The sequence below is a fragment of the Hyla sarda genome, chromosome 6 (assembly GCF_029499605.1).
Source record: "Hyla sarda isolate aHylSar1 chromosome 6, aHylSar1.hap1, whole genome shotgun sequence".
Taxonomy (NCBI): domain Eukaryota; kingdom Metazoa; phylum Chordata; class Amphibia; order Anura; family Hylidae; genus Hyla; species Hyla sarda.
In genome coordinates, this window is record NC_079194.1 from 262,074,712 (window position 1) to 262,093,850 (window position 19,139).

At 44.7% G+C, this 19,139-nt stretch overlaps 1 protein-coding gene across 1 annotated transcript in view; it reads right to left on the reverse strand.

The window, feature by feature from the left end:
- The window catches only part of PRDX5 (peroxiredoxin 5), a 41,934-nt gene extending 25,774 nt beyond the window's left edge, over nucleotides 1-16,160 (reverse strand). Inside the window, exons 1-3 of the mRNA XM_056527153.1 lie at nucleotides 15,944-16,160; nucleotides 14,671-14,805; nucleotides 4,606-4,737 (exon numbers count right to left, since the gene is read on the reverse strand). Coding sequence (XP_056383128.1) covers nucleotides 4,606-4,737; nucleotides 14,671-14,805; nucleotides 15,944-16,141 — 465 coding nt within the window. The 5' untranslated portion in view covers nucleotides 16,142-16,160. The remainder of the gene's footprint in view (nucleotides 1-4,605; nucleotides 4,738-14,670; nucleotides 14,806-15,943) is intronic.
- Between the last annotated feature and the right edge of the window lie 2,979 nt (nucleotides 16,161-19,139).

Below are 19,139 nucleotides of genomic sequence, written 5' to 3' on the forward strand. Positions count from 1 at the left end.
TTTGAAGCTCTCTGCTTGTAAGGAAAATGTATATTACAAATAAAAAAATTTTTTATTCACATATACAATATGTCTACTTTATGTTTGCATCATAAAAGTGACGAGTTTTTACTTTTGGAAGACACCAGAGGGCTTCAAAGTTCAGCAGCAATTTTCCAATTTTTCACAAAATTTTCAAACTCACTATTTTTCAGGGACCAGTTCAGGTTTGAAGTGGATTTGAAGGGTCTTCTTATTAGAAATACCCCACAAAAGACCCCATTATAAAAACTGCACCCCCGAAAGTATTCAAAATGACATTCAGTCATCATTTTAACCCTTTAGGTGTTTCACAGGAATAGAAGCAAAGTGAAGGAGAAAATTCACAATCTTAATTTTTTACACTCGCATGTTCTTGTAGACCCAATTTTTAAATTTTTACAAGGGGTAAAAGGAGAAAATGTATACTTATCTTTGTAGCCTGATTTCTCTCGAGTAAGCACATACCTCATATGTCTATGTTAAGTGTTCGGCGGGCGCAGTAGAGGGCTCAGAAGCGAAGGAGCGACAAGGGGATTTTGGAGAGTACGTTTTTCTGAAATGGTTTTTGGGGGGCATGTTGCATTTAGGAAGCCCCTATGGTGCCAGAACAGCAAAAAACCCTCACATGGCATACCATTTTGGAAACTAGACCCCTTGAGGAACATAACAAGGAATAAAGTGAGCCTTAATACCCCACAGGTGTTTCACGACTTTTGCATATGTAAAAAAAAAATATTTTTTTTTCACTAAAATGTGTGTTTCCCCCCAAATTTCACATTTTTCCAAGGGTTAATAGCAGGAAATACCCCCCAATATTTGTAACCCCTTCTCTTCTGAGTATGGAGGTACCCCATAAGTTGACCTGAAGTGCACTATGGGCGAACTACAATGCTCAGAAGAGAAGGAGTCATATTTGGCTTTTTGAGAGCAAATTTTGCTCGGGGGGCATGTCGCATTTAGGAAGCCCCTATGGTGCCAGAACAGTAAAAAATACCCACATGGCATACCATTTTGGAAACTAGACCCCTTGAGGAATGTAATAAGGAATAAAGTGAGCCTTATTACCCCACAGGTGTTTCACGACTTTTGCATATGTAAAAAAAAAAAAAAAAATTTCCACTAAAATGTGTGTTTCCCCCCTAATTTCACCTTTTTGCAAGGGTTAATAGCAGAAAATATCCCCCAAAATTTGTAACCCCATCTCTTCTGAGTATGGAGGTACCCCATAAGTTGACCTGAAGTGCACTATGGGCGAACTACAATGCTCAGAAGAGGAGTCATATTTGGCTTTTTGAGAGAAAATTTTGCTCGGGGAGCATGTCGCATTTAGGAAGCCCCTAAGGTGTCAGAACAGCAAAATAACCCCCACATGGCATACCATTTTGGAAACTAGACCCCTTGAGGAACGTAACAAGGGGTACAGTGAGCATTTGCCCCCCACTGGTGTCTGACAGATCTTTGGAACAGTGGGCTGTACAAGTTTTCATTTTCATGGACCACTGTTCCAAAGATCCGTCAGACACCTGTGGGGGGTAAATTCTCACTGCACCCCTCATTACATTCCGTGAGGGGTGTCGTTTCCGAAATGGGGTCACATGTGGGGTTTTTTTTTTTTTGCGTTTGTCAAAACCGCTGTAACAATCAGCCACCCCTGTGCAAATCACCTCAAATGTACATGGTGCGCTCTCCCTTCTGGGCCTTGTTGTGCGCCCCCAGAGCACTTTGCGCCCACATATGGGGTATCTCCGTAGTCGGGAGAAATTGCGTTACAAATTTTGGGGGGCTTTTTTCCCTTTTACCTCTTGTGAAAATGTAAAGTATAGGGCAACATCAGCATGTTAGTGTAAAAAATAAAAAAAATTTACACTAACATTCTGGTGTAGACCCCAACATTTCCTTTTCATGAAGGGTTAAAGAAGAAAAAGCCCCCCAAACCTTGTAACGCAATTTCTCCCGAGTACGGCGATACCCCATATGTGACCCTAAACTGTTGCCCTGAAATACGACAGGGCTCCAAAGTGAGAGCGCCATGTGCATTTGAGGCCTAAATTAGGGATTTGCATAGGGGTGGACATAGGGGTATTCTACGCCAGTGATTCCCAAACAGGGTGCCTCCAGCTGTTGCAAAACTCCCAGCATGCCTGGACAGTCAACGGCTGTCCGACAATACTGGGAGTTGTTGTTTTTCAACAGCTGGAGGCTCTGCTTTGGAAACAGTGGTGTACCGGACGTTCTTATTGGGGGAGGGGGGCTGTGTAGGGGTATGTGTATATGTAGTGTTTTTAACTTTTTATTTTATTTTGTGTTAGTGTAGTGTAGTGTTTTTAGGGTACAGTCACATGGGCGGGGGGTTACAGCGAGTTTCCCAGCGCAAAATTTGCTGCATCTCAAGATGCGAGAAACCCACTGTAAAAGCCTCGCCCATGTGAATGTACCCTGTACATTCACGGGGGTGGCGGGGCGGGGGGGGCTTGCATCAGCTGTTGCAAAACCACAACTCCCAGCATGCATGGTCTGGTAGTGCATGCTGGGAGTCATAGTTTTGCAACAGCTGGAGGCACACAGGTTAGGAAACACTGAGTTAGAAACAGACAATGTTTCCCAACCAGTGTGTCTCCAGTTGTTGCAAAACTACAACTCCCAGCATGCCCAGACAGCTGAAGGGCATGCTGGGAGTTGTAGTTCGGCAACATCTGAAGGGCCAGATGTTGCTGAACTAAAACTCCCAGCATGCCTGGACAGTCAGTGCATACTGGGAGTTGTAGTTTTGCAACAGCTGGAAGAGCACAGATTGGAGACCATTATACAATGGTCTCTAAACTGGGGCCCTCCAGATGTTGCAAAACTACAACTCCCAGCATGCATGGTCTTTTAGTGCATGCTGGGAGTTATAGTTTTGCAACAGCTGGAGGCACACAGGTTAGGAAACACTGAGTTAGAAACAATGTTTCCCAACCAGTGTGTCTCCAGCTGTTGCAAAACTACAACTCCCAGCATGCCCGGACAGCTGAATGGCATGCTGGGAGTTGTAGTTCGGCAACATCTGAAGGGCCAGATGTTGCTGAACTAAAACTCCCAGCATGCCTGGACAGTCAGTGCATGCTGGGAGTTGTAGTTTTGCAACAGCTGGAAGAGCACAGATTGGAGACCATTATACAATGGTCTCCAAACTGGGGCCCTCCAGATGTTGCAAAACTACAACTCCCAGCATGCCCGGACAGTCAAAGGCTGTCTAGGCATGCTGGGAGTTGTAGTTTTCAGACTCCTAGAAGCAGCAGTGAAGATCTTCACTGCTGCCTCTGAGGACTACATACTTACCCGTCGCTGCTCGTCCACGTGGCCGGTCCCGCGCTGCTCCTCGGTCCCGCCGCTGGATCAGGTAAGTCCGCCGGTCCCCACGTGTTCCCCCCGAATGCCGCAGGTCCCCGCGAGCCCCTGCAGCGCTTCGTCCCCCGTTCTGCCCGACTTCCAGGGGCGGGCAGTGCGGGGGATCTGAACTTTCACCCCAGATCACTGTGATTGGTCCACAGGGACCAATCACAGTGATCGCTGACCAGGACCATCAATTGATGGTCCTGGGGGTGAAGCAGAAGTTGTCCCCTGCTGGAAACAGCGGGACTTCTGCCAGTTAACCCGTGCGATGCTGCGCATCGCCGGGTTAACTGCATGTCATTTATAAACGCCGGGATGCGCGAACGCACTGCACAACCCGGCGTTTATATATGACATTCTGCGGGAAGGGGTTAATCATATATCATTGTAATAAGGAAGACTGTCAGGGTCTCGTGCTGCCCATTGTTTGGAGAGCATGAAACTAATGACAGATTCCCTTTAAAAGAAGCAATGCCTAACAGTCCACATTTATTCCAAAGTAGTTCTCCCCAGAAATCAGCTGATCCTTCTATACCTTCAGCCACTGGATGCCTTGCAGATTTACCCACTGATCCAATACAAACATATCAGTGCACGACATATTGAAGTGGGGGCAGGTTCTCTAGTTCAGTATGTAATAAAAGTCGCTGACAGTATAATACAATTTTCATAAACAGCTGCTTAAAATGTGTAAATGTTTTCCCTCTGGCACATACAGTATCACATGCGATACTGAATCATTCAGACACATAATTGGCAAACAGGGAAGTACAACATCGACACATATTTCATCCCTAAAACAGTCATGTTTTTATCATCATTAAAAGGGGTAGTCCCACATATTACTTCTTATCCCCTATCCAAAGGGGTCAGACCGCTGCAACCCCCCCCCCCCCTTGATCTCCTGTGGGGCCCCCCCCGGCTCTCCTTGCGCATGGGGCAAGGGTTGACATGCCCCCCCCCCCCTATGCTTCTCTATGGAAAAGCCAAAGATACACTAGTGAAGCGCTCATCCCCCTTTCTCACATAGAGATACATGGAGGGGGCATGTCGAGCCAGAGGGCCATGCAGGAGATCACAGGGGGTTGCAGCAGTCAGACCCCGTACGATTAAACACTTAAACCCCCCCCCCCCCCCCCAAAAAAAAAATGGGGGCCTATACCTTTAAAACTCTTTAAATTAAATAAAAAACAAATAGAATTTCTTCTGTACCTTCCCATCAGCTCCATGAACTTTTCCCCATTCACTCACGACAAAGGCATCATTGACAGAGATGCAAGCAAGGACTTCCACCCCACGGGATTTCAGATCGTCGGCTTGAGACACGTATCCAGGCAAATGCGTCTGAGAAAAACACAAAGGGCAACAACTAAACATAATAACCAGTGTGATCCTCTATACCAGTGATCTTCAACCTGCGGACCTCCAGATGTTGCAAAACTACAACTCCCAGCATGCACGGACAGCCAACGGCTGTCCGTGCATGCTGGAAGTTGTAGTTTTGCAACATCTGGAGGTCCGCAGGTTGAAGACCACTGCTCTATACTATACTCGTTACTTTCTGATTCTTTAGAAAACACGCTGTCAGTTTACAGGGAGAGATGACAAAATATGCCCTCTACATCGTACACATACATAGTAAAATCAGTGGCTTATATTACCACTAGAGGACCTATGGATGAAGGGTGAATTAACCCCTTTATATACAATTGATCATCATGTGATCACAAAGACCCTAGCGTGCCATCCACTAATTGTTAAAAGTTACTTTTATTGTAAGTCTTACGAAGTTTAAAACCTCACCCCACTGGTCTCATTGGTATAGAGAATTAGGAATTTCTAACATGCAACTACATGCTAGAGTACGTATGTCAAAGTGTCCACAACTACTAAGAGTAGATGATCCTATAACTTTACATATCAGTAGGTTGGGGTTTTTATCTTTATATGGCTTAGAATAAGGGTTAGGTCAGCTAGCGTCTTATGTGATCACGTGAGGATCAATTGTATATAATTGTGTTAAAAAACTGTTGTCTAAATTATAACTTGTGTGTCAAGGCTGAGCACTGCATACGGCGTAGGCTTTAGAGCAATCAGCATGATACACGCGGCGCTGACGGGAACAGAGAACACAGCGGGAACAGATAAAATCTAATTTATTGACCAAGATGCAACGCGTTTCGCTGCGCTGTGTGCTCTAGTCCAGTCAGCGCCGCGTGTATCCCCCCGATTACTCTAAAGCCTATGCTGTGTCTTTTCCAAGCTGGAGGGCTGCAGTCGGGCCCTGTGATTTAATATGCTGATGGAACACAACCCCCCCAGGGTATGCGGCTTAGATCAAATTACACCTTAGCCATTCTCCGGTGTGACTTACCCTTTGGAGCGCCTTCCCCTTCACTTTTAAAGGGGTACTCCGCTGCAAAACATTTTTTTTAATCAACTGGTAGCAGAAAGTTAAACAGAATTGAAAATTACTTCTATTCAAAAATCTTAATCCTTCCAGTACTTATCAGCTGCTATGTGCTCCGCAGGAAGTTCTTCTCTTTTTGAATTTCCTTTCTGTCTGACCACAGTGCTCTCTGCTGACACTTCTGTCCATATCAGGAACTGTCCAGAGCAGGAGAGGTTTGCTTCTACTCTGGACAGTTCCAGATATGGACAGAGGTGTCAGCAGAGAGCACTGTGTTCAGACAGAAAGTAAATAAAAAATGAAAAGAACTTCCTGTGGAGCACATAGCAGCTGATAAGTACTGTAAGGATTAAGATTTTTAACCTGTTAACGACCATGGACATGTATACTCGTCCAATGGCCGTTAACGGGGTATGACGGGGGCTCCCGACTCAAGCCCACATCATACCGGCCGGCCCCCAGCTCATTACAGTAGCTGGGGGCGGTGTTAGCCCTTTAGATCACCTGACAGCGGCGTCTAAAGGTGCCTGTATCCCATCCCTGGTGGTCCAGTGGGGTGGATTGCGATGGGGGGGGGGGGGGTCTGGGGGGTTGCGTCAATCCACTGCTGGCGGTAGCCTGAGGGCTTGCCTCTCCTTCCACGGCGGCTCCTGCGCTGAGAATGATAAAGCCTGGCAGGACCAGGCTTTATCAATCGAGCGCAGAGCACACAGATCAATGTGGTTTTATGAAACCATATTGATCTGTATGAGGAATCCAATGATTCCTCCTAAAAGTCACCTAAGGGGACTAAAAGTGTTAAAAGAAAAAAAGTTAAAAGAAAAGTTTAAACACACACATTAACCCTTCCTTATTAAAAGTTTAAATCACCCCCCTTTTCCCAAATTCCATATAAAAAAAATATATAAACATAATAAACATGTGGTATCGCCACGTGCGTAAATGTCCAAACTATAAAAAAATATATCGTACATTAAACTGCACGGTCAATGGCGTACATGCAAAAAAAATTCCAAAGTCCAAAATAGTGTATTTTTGGTCACTTTTTATACCATAAAAAAGGGAATAAAAAGCGATCAAAACAAAAATTGTACTGATTAAAACTTCAGCGCACAACGCAAAAAATGAGCCCTCAAACCACCCTGTATGCAGAAAAATTAAGTTATAAGGGTCAGAAGAGCACAATTTTAAAATGTATTAATTTTCGTGCATGTAGTTTAGATTTTTTCCAAAAGTACAACAAAATCAAACCTATATAAGTAGGGTACCATTTTAACCAAAATGGACCTACAGAAGATAGTGTCATTTTTACCAAAAAATGTACTGCGTAGAAACGGAAGCCCCCAAAATTTACAAAATGGTGTTTTTTCTTCAATTTTGTCGCACAATGATTTTTTTTTTACCGCTTCGCCGTAGATTTTTGGGTAAAATGACTAATGTCATTACAAAGTAGAATTGGTGGCACAAAAAATAAGCCATCATATGGATTTCTTGGTGCAATATTGAAAGGGTTATGATTTTTATAAGGTAAGGAGCAAAAAGAAGGTGCCAAAACAGAAAGACGCTTGGTCATTAAAGGGGAACTCCGCCCCTAGACATCTTATCCCCTATCCAAAGGATAGGGGATAAAATGTCAGATCGCCGCGGTGCTGCTGCTGGGGACCCCCGGGATCCCTGCTGCAGCACCCCGCTATCATTACTGCACAGAGCGAGTTCGCTCTGCACGTAATGACGCGCAATACAGGGGCCGGAGCATCGTTACGTCACGGCTCCGCCCCTTTCAATACAAGTCTATGGGAGGTGGCGTGGCGGTCACGCCCCCTGCCATAGACTTGCATTAAGGGGACGGGCCGTGATGTCACAAGGGGCGGAGCCATGACGTCACGCGGCTCCGTCCCCTGTATCGCCCGCCAGTAATGATAGCGCAGTGCCGCAGCAGGGATCCCGGGGCTCCCCAGCAGCGGCACCGCGGTGATCTGACATCTTATTCCCTATCCTTTGGATAGGGGATAAGATGTCTAGGGGCGGAGTACCCCTTTAAGGGGTTAAATAGAAATAATTTACAAATCTGTTTAACTTTCTGGCACCAGTTGATAAAAAAAAAAAAAAATGTTTTACAATGGAGTACCCCTTTAAATGCTGAGCACTGTCACTTGTAGGTTTCTTGTTCATTGGAAGTGACAATGCATAAGGACCCCCTTCATATACTAATGACTGACTATAGCAGTGATCTTCAACCTGCGGACCTCCAGATGTTGCAAAACTACAACTCCCAGCATGCCCGGACAGCCGTTGGCGGTCTGGGCATGCTGGGAGTTGTAGTTTTGCAACATCTGGAGGTCCGCAGGTTGAAGACCACTGGACTATAGACTCCTTAGGATCAGTCGGGCTCAAGTACTATATTACTGGTTCTCTTTTTCACGTAGAAAGGGTTTTTCCTGTTCCACATCCTAAAGTGTTACACATCTTTCTAGGCCTTCTGATTTGCATGAAATGTTCTTTTGCTTACGTTCATAATTGATCAAAAATAAGCCAGATTCATTTTGTAAAATATTTTCTTCTCGGTTGTCCGTCATGATGTCGCTTACTCCATTGATTACAAAATAGTCTTCTTAATTCATGTTTGGCAATAAAAACCACTTGATGCAAACAGCCATTTCCTCATCAGCTTTATAGCTCTACTTACTGTAACAGAAGTGTTGGGAGATACAATCGGCCCTTTATTTTCAGGGGAAATGATTGACCCTGGAGTTTTTTTTTTTTTTTAAAAGGGATATCCAAATCTCATAAAATTATTTACATTATAATCAATAAAGATCTAACCTCTGGGACCCCCACGAACAACAAGATGCAGTGATGCATCCCCTTAACTGTTTTGTCCTGCATAGTGATCCCCTGTCACACGGCTGTGCAAGGAACTGCAGCATGACCCCATTTATTTTAATAAGCATGTCTGCATTTTCGTGCCCAACCGTAGCTTGAAAAGCTGCTGTAAAGACAAAAACATAGAAGGGGGTTACACTAGCCCTACGACCTCTTTAATTTCCCATTCTACAAGGGTCCTAAAGGTCAGAACTCCACTGATCATAAAGTGACATACCATCACTTTATGATATAGGGGAAACCTCTAAAGAAAATTTGTCACTAAATTATTGAGGCCACTAAATACCAGCATGGCTTTATGCAGCTGTGGTTTAGGATCCCAAAGCTGCCTACATTCATTCCACCTGTTCCCAAATTTTTAAACACAGACCATTTTGACCTTAAAAAGGACACAGCCAATTTCATCTTTTCGTTTTTTCCCTCCTAGTCTTCTAAACTCTATCACTCTTACATTTCAATTCACAGACCCATGAGAGGGCTTGTTTTTTGCGTGACCAGCTGCACTTTGTAATGACATAACTCATTTTACCTTAAAATGTATGGTAACCACCCCCCCCCCCCCCCCCCCCCCACAAATAAATTTGTGTTTGGATATTTAAACGAAAATCCGAATTTTTCAAATTGGGGGGTGTACACTTTACGGTAAAAATTATGTTTTCTTTGTTCTCTGGGTCAATACAATTAAAATGATACCCATGGTTACATATACAGTGGTCCCTCCAGTTACAATATTAATTGGTTCCAGGACGACCATTGTATGTTGAAGCCATTGTATGTTGAGGCCATTGTAAGTTGAGGGATCACTGTATTTCTATTATTGTCCGGGGTAAGAAAATCACATCTGCACTCACCTGTTAAAATTTCACTTTATTTAATCATCATCAAAGAACAGAAAAGCCGGCCTTGGTGGGATCAGAAAACAGAAAACGCAACAGCCGAGGCTGGCGACAAGCTGGTTTTGTGGGTATTCCGCTTCCTCTGGCCTCACCTGCTGTCACGTCCAGATGTAATTTACCATGGTGGGAGTCGTGACAGGAGGAGGAGTGCAAAGAGCTCGTGGGATGACATAAAATGCACAGCAATCAAGCCTGAAAAAACACTGATACACGAGTGGTTACTCAAAAGAAAGTAAAAATAAGAGTGGAATAATTCTGGAAGGGGGCCAAAATTAGGTATGAAAAAGAAATTACACAAACACAGTTCATTGCGGTCGTTCAGACCAAGGAAGCCGAACGCATCGGTGCGCGTAATCCATACAGCTTCGCGTTGTCTCAGGACCACTTCTTTCATGTTGCCAGTTGTGGTAATTCTTTCAATGCCGCAGAAGGTAAGACGGGGTTGCGGTTATGATGGGATTGCATGTGTTCGATGATAGTTACCTTTTAAATAATTTTTGGTAAGGCAGTTTTCATTGGGTGCTTTTGAGGAGAAAGTGGAGGATACTCGCAGATTTTTCAGGCTAGACTTCTTCTAATGGTGATCAGAGGTTTATTAACCACAATATCGTGCAGGACAGGGTCACGGTCAAGAAGATGACAATTCTTATATAGTGGTGTTTTCTTGATGATGACAGATAAGGGGTTAAACTGAAAAGAGAAGACAAATCTTTTCTCTTGGGATGTCCCTTTTTTTGTTCTTTTTGTGTGTTTTGTGGATGAGTTCCGTACGGGGGATCTGAGAGACTTTTTCAAAGGAGGACATGAGCAGATCTCTGGGATAGCCCCTCTGGGTAAATCTGGTAATTAGTTCTTCAGCTTGGTTTTAAAACCCAGAGATCTGCTCATGTCCTCTGAAAAAGTCTCTCAGATCCTCCGCACGGAACTCATCCATAAAACACACACACACAAAAAAAAAAGGGGACATCCCAAGAGAAAAGATTTGTCTTCTCTTTTCAGTTTAACCCCTTATCTGTCATCATCAAGAAAACACCACTATATAAGAATTGGCATCTTCTTGACCGTGACCCTGTCCTGCACGATATTGCGGTTAATAAACCTCTGATCACCATTAGAAGAAGCCCTAGCCTGAAAAATCTGCTAGTATCCTCCACTTTCTCCTCAAAAGCACCCAATGGAAAACTGCCTTACCAAAAATGATTTAAAAGGTAACTACAAATGCGGTTCTTGCATTCATTGTCCCCAACTGCTAGAAGGTGCCTTCCTCAGACTCGGTGGCACTGAAATTCAAATCAAAGAATTCATAAGTTGCCGCTCAGAATGGGTCATCTATGCCCTTCTATGCCCCTGCAATTACTACTACATCGGCTCCACCAAACGCTGCCTCTTCTCCAGTTTCCGAGAGCTTAAGAGATCATCGATAACTGGCATCGGATCTGCAAGACTCATCGAGCACATGCGATCCCATCGTAACAGCAACACCGACTGGGAACATGAAAGAAGTGGTCCTGAGAACGCGAAGCTGTATGGATTATGCGCACCGATGTGCTCGGCATCCTCGGTCTGAACGACCGCAATGAACTAACTGCATTTGTGTAATTTCTTTTTCATACCCAATTTTTGCCCCCTTCCAATTATTCCACTCTTATTTTTACTTTCTTTTGAGTAACCACTCGTGTATCAGTGTTTTTTCAGGCTTGATTGATCTGCATTTTATGTCATCCCACGAGTGCTTTGCGCTCCTCCTCCACCATGATGTCACGGCTCCCACCATGGTAAACTACACCTGGACGTAACGGCAGGCGAGGCCAGAGGAAGCGGAAAACCCGCGAAGCCAGCTTGTCGCCGGCCACCCACAAAGCCTCAGCTGTTGCGTTTTCTGTTTCCCGATCCCACCCAGGCCGGCTTTTCTGTTCTTTGATGAGTGCAGATGTGATTTTCTTACCCCGGATTCTGTTTGGATATCGCTGCTCTTTATGCATCTCGCACCCCTGTCCTCCGGATGTTACTCTCCCCTCTTGTGACTACTGTTTTTGCTGTATTATTAACGTTGAGTGGTGCCGACCTACCTTTCCTCTACTGCCTCAGTATTTCTATTATTGTACTGTTAATTTTTTTTTTTTTTTTTTACAAAGAAACTGGTAAGCCAGTTTTCATTCGGTGCTTTTGAGGAGAAAGCGAGGATACTAGCAGATTTTACAGACTAGTGCTTCTTCTAAAGGTGATCAGAGGTTTATTAACCGCAATATCGTAAAAATTGCCCTATTTTGACCACCTCTAACTTTCTTATTTTTCCGTATTCAGGGATATGTGAGGGCTCATTTTTTGCGCCATGATATGTAGTTTGTTTTAGTACCATGTTTGCACATGTGACTTTTTGATCCCTATTTAATTTTTTTGCAGTTTGATGTGACAAAAGAGCAGATATTTTGGACTTTTTTTTTAACGTTTACGCCGTTCGTGGTAGGGATCATTATATTTTTATAGTTCGGACATTTACGCACGCAACAATACCAAATATGTTTATTATTTTTTTTATGCTTTTGCGTATTAACCCCTTAAGGAACGGGGGTTTTTCCATTTTTGCATTTTAGTTTTTTGCTCCTTGCCTTTAAAAAATCATAACTCTCAATTTTACACCTAAAAATCCATATGATGGCTTATTTTTTGCGCCACCAATTCTACTTTGTAATGACATCAGTCATTTTGCCCAAAAATCTACGGTGAAACGGGAAAAAAAAATCATTGTGCGACAAAATTGAAAAAAACGCTGTTTTGTAACTTTTGGGGGCCTCCGTTTCTACGTAGTACATTTTTCGGTAAAAATGACACCTGATATTTATTCTGTAGGTCCATACGATTAAAATGATACCCTACTTATATAGGTTTGATTTTGTCGGACTTCTGGAAAAAATCATAACTACATGCAGGAAAATTAATACGTTTAAAATTGTCATATTCTGACCCCTATAACTTTTTTATTTTTCCATGTATGGGGCGGTATGAGGGCTCATTTTTTGCGCCGTGATCTGAAGTTTTTAACGGTACCATTTTTGCATTGATAGGACTTATTGATATTGATTTTTATTCATTTTTAAATGATATAAAAAGTGACCAAAAATGCACTATTTTGGACTTTGGAATTTTTTTGCGCGCACGCCATTGACCGAGCGGTTTAATTAATGATATATTTTTATAATTCGGACATTTCCGCACGCGGTGATACCATATATGTTTATTTTTATTTACACAGTTTTTTTTTTTTTATTGGAAAAGGGGGGTGATTCAAACTTTTAATAACTTTTAACTTTTTTTTGCAGTGTTATAGGTCCCATAGGGACCTATAACACTGCACACGCTGATCATCATTGATCACTGGTTTCTCATAAGAAACCAGTGTTCAACGATTCTGCCGCATGACTGCTCATGCCTGGATCTCAGGCACTGAGCAGTCATTCGGCGATCGGACAGCGAGGAGGCAGGTAGGGGCCCTCCCGCTGTCCTGTCAGCTGTTCGGGATGCCGCGATTAGCCGCGGCTATCCCGAACAGCCCGACTGAGCTAGCCGGGAACTTTCACTTTCACTGCGCGCTATTAGAGGCGGGTCCCGGCTTCACTATGATGCCGGGCCCGCCGTGATATGACGCTGGGTTACTGTGTAACCCCGCGTTATATCAGAAGAGCAGGACCAAGGATGTACCGGTACGTCCTTGGTCCTTAAGGGGTTAATATGGGGAAAAGGGGTGAACTTTATCGGCTGTCACATTTTTTGCCCTTTTTTTTTTTTACATTTATTTTTACACTTTTATAGTCCCCATAGGGACTATCTATAGCAATCATTAGATCGCTAATACTGTTTAGTGCTATGCATAGGGCATAGCTCTGATCAGTATTATCGGCAATCTTCTGCTCTGGTCTGCTGGAAGGCAGATCAGTGCATAAGACCCCGGGAGACGGACGGAGGCAGGTGAGAGGACCTCGGTGCGCCATTTTGGCTGATCTGATCAGGCGATTAGATCAGCCATTTTAAGTGCCGCACTGCCGCAGATCCCGTGATCTGTATTGATCACGGCATCTGAGGGGTGAATGGCAGACATCAGCACGATCGCTGATGTCCCCCATTACCAGCAGGTCCGGGGCTGCTGTCAGCCACTGGGACCTGCCGGGAATGAAGCGATCACAGCTCCTGCACTAGTGTCACAGCCGCGTCGTAAATGTACGCTGCTCTGCGCAAAGTGATGCTATGCAGCGCTGTATATTTACGGCGCATGTCCTTGAAGTAATGTTAATAAATTTAACCCCTTATCAGAGAGGAGTCAGGAACTTATCTCCAGTAGCTTTGAGCACATATGCATGCATTGCACAAATGAAGCCACAGATGGCCCCTCACTTCATTGCACAAGTAGTGAAGCAAGGTGTACTATCGTCGGCTTCATCTGCACACTAAGGGACATTTACCAGGCTTTATGGCGTAAATTTGGTGCAGATGTCACACTCGTGCAAAAAGTGTACAACTTTTTGCTAAAGTGATTTTCACACAAAGTGGTGCTCTGAAGTGACGTTTCACTGAAATGTGTACGAACACCATGTTCTGCACCATTTAATGACCACTAGCTACACCATCAAAACCTGTGTATACAAACCTGTGTATACAAACCTGTGCATCTACAATGACTGTCTTTCCAATGTGCGCTTGCCTACAGTCTCTGGACAGGAGTTGTGGACTTTTCTCCAGTAAAGTAAATGTTATGTCAATAACCTCACAAATGTGGGGAAAAGGGGCAGAATTAATATAGGCACCTTACAGACCCTAAAACCACCAGTATGTCTTTATGCAGCTGGGGTTTAGTAGTGACAGGCTTCCTATAAGTCTTGTCCTGTAATGTCCTTCCCACTTTTCCAAAAATAGACCGCAATCCGGCGTCTCGAAGCCTTTCACCCCAGTCTGTCCAAATAAAATGCATGATCCAATGAGCCAAATATATGTATAGGAATAAAAGGAGTGAAAGGAATAGCTGTCAGCTTTGTTTTCCGGTTTTATCTACCTCCTCTTTCACACCGGACGCTGTAAAAATAGTGAATAACCTACCTTAGAGCATCCTGGGGTAAAAGCCCCTGGAACGCCAAAGAGCACACCCTTCTTGTTCCCAAACACCTCCTTGATGCTGGTCTTGTTTCCGGGACCTCCATCAAAGACCTGCACGTCTGGAAGAGGATCTCCAACCTTTAAGAAAAATCCACAGCGATCATGGACTGATCTGTCCCTTTCTGGCCTCATTCCTATCAGATGAAGGTTGGTCTATTTACTATGGTGGTCCAATTTACAATGGGCCGATTTCATGAACACTTACAAGTACTGGAGAAACACAAGGTTCTGAAGACATTCAGCGCCCAATTGTTTAGGAAAACCAAACGTGCCCTTTATTATCCCTAATAAAACAATTTATTTCCTGATTGAAGAATCAGCAGGTACAGCTGTGAGGAGTTATATGGGTATAATGCAGCATCAGCACGTATACACCGGAGTGTTCATACATCCACCTTACCACGGGTGAACTCTCGTCATCCACCTCACCGCGGGCGAACTCTCGTCATCCACCTCACCGCGGGTGAACTCTCGTCATCCACCTCACCGCGGGTGAACTCTCGTCATCCACCTCACCGCGGGTGAACTCTCGTCATCCACCCCACCGCGGGTGAACTCTCGTCATCCACCCCACCGCGGGTGAACTCTCGTCATCCACCTCACCGCGGGTGAACTCTCGTCATCCACCTCACCGCGGGTGAACTCTCGTCATCCACCTTACCGCGGGTGAACTCTCGTCATCCACCTCACCGCGGGTGAACTCTCATCATCCACCTCACCGCGGGTGAACTCTCATCATCCACCTCACCGCGGGTGAACTCTCATCATCCACCTCACCGCGGGTGAACTCTCATCATCCACCTCACCGCGGGTGAACTCTCATCATCCACCTCACCGCGGGTGAACTCTCATCATCCACCTCACCGCGGGTGAATTCTCATCATCCACCTTACCGCGGGTGAATTCTCATCATCCACCTTACCCCGGGTGAATTCTCATCATCCACCTTACCGCGGGTGAATTGTAATCATAGATGCGTGACGTCATTATAAGTGTGAAAATATCACATAACCGCCAGAGAACACTAATGACGTCACGGCAGTGATTGCAGTACCACGTGTGTGAAAATATCACGCCAGAGAACACTAATGACGTCACGGCAGTGATTGCAGTACCAGGTGTGTGAAAATATCACGCCAGAGAACACTAATGACGTCACGGCAGTGATTGCAGTACCACGTGCGCTCGGCCCATAGATCAATGTACAGGACGTTACCTTGATGGACATGGCTCTACAACAGACTCCGCTCCACGCCGCTCTACGCAGTGGTGACAAGAGGAGGAATGATACGGGTAACCGAAGAGCCATGACAACTATGGGCGGGGCTACAGGGGGCGGCGACCTGACATTGCTGGAGGACACGCCTAACCTTAGGTAAGAGCTCTGGTGATCCGTAGAAAACTTAGAGCCCATGCGCTGCACTATGCTAACAGCGTAGGGCTAACGTAGGCAGCGTTAGTAGCGTAGCGCAGTTGTCCGTACCGCGAAGGGCTTGCGTTAGTAGCGTAGTGATAGCGTAGCTATAGAAATCTGAGAGCGCATGCGCAGGGAAGCTGGAAACCAGCGTAGGCTTAGTGCAGCTGATGTAAAGTTTTTTCCAATCTGTGAAAAACGCCATGTGCATGCGCGAGTCTACGCTATTAGCGTACGCTACGCTGATTGGAAAAAACTTTACATCACCGCTGATGTTAAGTTTTCTCCAATCTGTGGAAAACGCCATGCGCATGCGCGAGTTCACGCTATTAGCGTACGCTACGCTCATTGCGTAATGTCTGCGTAATGTCACGCATGCGCAGTAGTTATAGCGTAGACTCGCGCATGCGTATGGTGTTTTTCCCAGATTGGGAAATACCTGCGCCCAATTCTCAGAAAACTAAGAGCGCATGCGCAGCTTTCCTCCGCTACGCAGTTAGCGTAGCGAGGCTAGCTAGAGTAGGTAGCGTAGACGGGGAGAGGGAAACAAGCGTAGGGTTAGCGTAGTGTAACATTAGTGTAGCGTAGCTAGCTTAGATTGTAACGTAGTTAGCGTAGTTTAGGTTTTATAGTGAAAGGAGGTAGGTTATAGGTTCTAAAGTAAAGAGACTACAACTCCCAGCATGCCCAGGCATAGAGTAGTTAGCGTAGTGTTAGCGCAATTTTAGTGTAGTTAGTGTAGCATTAGTGCAATTTTAATGTATTTAGTGTAACTAAGTGTTAGTGCAGTTTTAGCGTATTTAGTGTAGTGTAGTGTTAGCGCAGTTTTAGCATATTAAGCGTAGCTTACTGTTAGCGCAGTTTTAGCGTATGTAGTGTAGCTTAGTGTTAGCGCAGTTTTAGCGTATTTAGCGTAGCTTAGTGTTAGTGCAGGTTTAGCGTATTTAGCGTAGCTCACTGTTAGCGCAGTTTTAGCTTATTTAGCGTAGCTTAGTTTTAGCGCAGGTTTAGCGTATTTAGCGTAGTTTAGTGTTAGCGCAGGTCTAGCGTATTTAGGGTAGCTTAGTGTTAGCGCAGGTTTAGCGTATTTAGCGTAGTTTATTGTTAGTGCAGGTTTAGCGTATTTAGCGTAGTTTAGTGTTAGCGCAGTTTTAGCGTATTTAGTGTAGCTTAGTGTTAGCGCACTTTTTTAGCGTGTTTAGCGTAGCGTACTGTTAGCGCAGTCTTAGAGTAGTAGGTGCAGCGTAGTATTAGCGTTGTGTTAGTGCAGTTTTAGCATAGTTGGTGTAGTTGTACACAGGTGTAGTCAGCTAACTTAGTTTTACAGGCAGATAAAGCATAGTTTAGAGAGTGTAGCTTAGCTTAGTTCTAAAGTGAAGGGGCTACAACTCCCAGCATGTCTAGAGAGCCAAAGGCCGTCCGGGCAGGATGGAAGTTGTAGTTTTACAAAAGTAGCAAAGGCACTTGCGCGCTGCTACATTAAAGTAACAGAGGCCATTGGGCTCTGCTACGTTAACGTAGCAGATGCGAGTACGTCCTTGTATGTTAAAGTAGCAGAGGCAGTTGTGCTCTGCTATGTTAATGCAGTATCCAGCCCTCTGTATAGATGGCTGGATACAGTGATCAGAAGGCCACTTACCCACCTCCGTTCCTGCTCCGTCACTGGACGTGTAGCATTGCAGGAAGATGACGGAGCTGGAACGGGGGTGGTAAGTTAGGCTCTCCAGGGGAAGATCCCCCAAAAATGTACTAACCCATTTTTATGTGCTATTCTTCTCGTTTTAGATACATGAATTCGGAGGACTACGTCGGATTCGGTGGACTACGACCATGACCTGCATTTTTTCTTTTGTTTTAATAAAATGGTTAACAAGCGCTGTGGGGAAGTGTTTTTCCTAATAAAAATGTTTTAACTTGTGTGTGCTTTTTTTCTTTGTTATTACTTTACAGACTTAGTAGTGGAAGCAGTCTTGTAGACGGAGTCCATTACTATGTCTGGGCTTAGCGTTAGCCCCAAAAACAGCTAGCGCTAACCCCCAATTATTACCCCGGTACCCACCGCCACAGGGGTACCGGAAAGAGCCGATACCAACAGGCCCAGAGCTCCAAATATGGCGCTCTTGGGCCTAGGCGGTAACAGGCTGGGGTTATTTAGGCTGGGGAGGGCCCGTAACAAAGGTCCTCACCCACCCTCGTAACGTCAGGCTGTTGCTGTTTGGTTGGTATTTGGCTGAAAATGAAAAGACGGGGAACCACACGTTTTTCTTTTTTGCTAAAAAAAAACAAAAAATGTGTGTGGTTCCCCGTCTTTACAAGGACATACTCGCCTCTGCTACGTTAACGTAGCAGAGCCCAATGGCCTCTGTTACTTTAATGTAGCAGAGCGCAAGTGCCTCTGCTAATTTTGCAAAACTCCAACTTCCATCCTGCCCGGACGGCCTTTGGCTCTCTAGGCATGCTGGGAGTTGTAGCCCCTTCACTTTAGAACTAAGCTAAGCTACACTCTCTAAACTACGCTTTATCTGCCTGTAAAACTAAGTTAGCTGACTACACTTGCGTACAACTACGCTAACTATGCTAAAACTGCACTAACACTACGCTAATACTATGCTGCACCTACTACTGTAAGACTGCGCTAACAGTACGCTACGCTAAATACGCTAAAAAACTGTGCTAACACTAAGCTACACAAAATACGCTAAAACTGCGCTAACACTAAGCTACACTAGAACTGCGCTAACACAGAGCTATGCTAAAATGGCACTAACACTACGCTACGCTAAATACGCTAAACCTGCGCTAACACTAAGCTACACTAAATACGCTAAACCTGCGCTAACATTAAGCTACGCTAAATACGCTAAAACTGCACTAACACTACACTACACACGCTAAAACTGCGTTAACACTAAGCTACGCTAAAACTGTGCTAACACTGCACTACACTAAATACACTAAAACTGCACTAACACTATGCTACGCTAAATACGCTAAACCT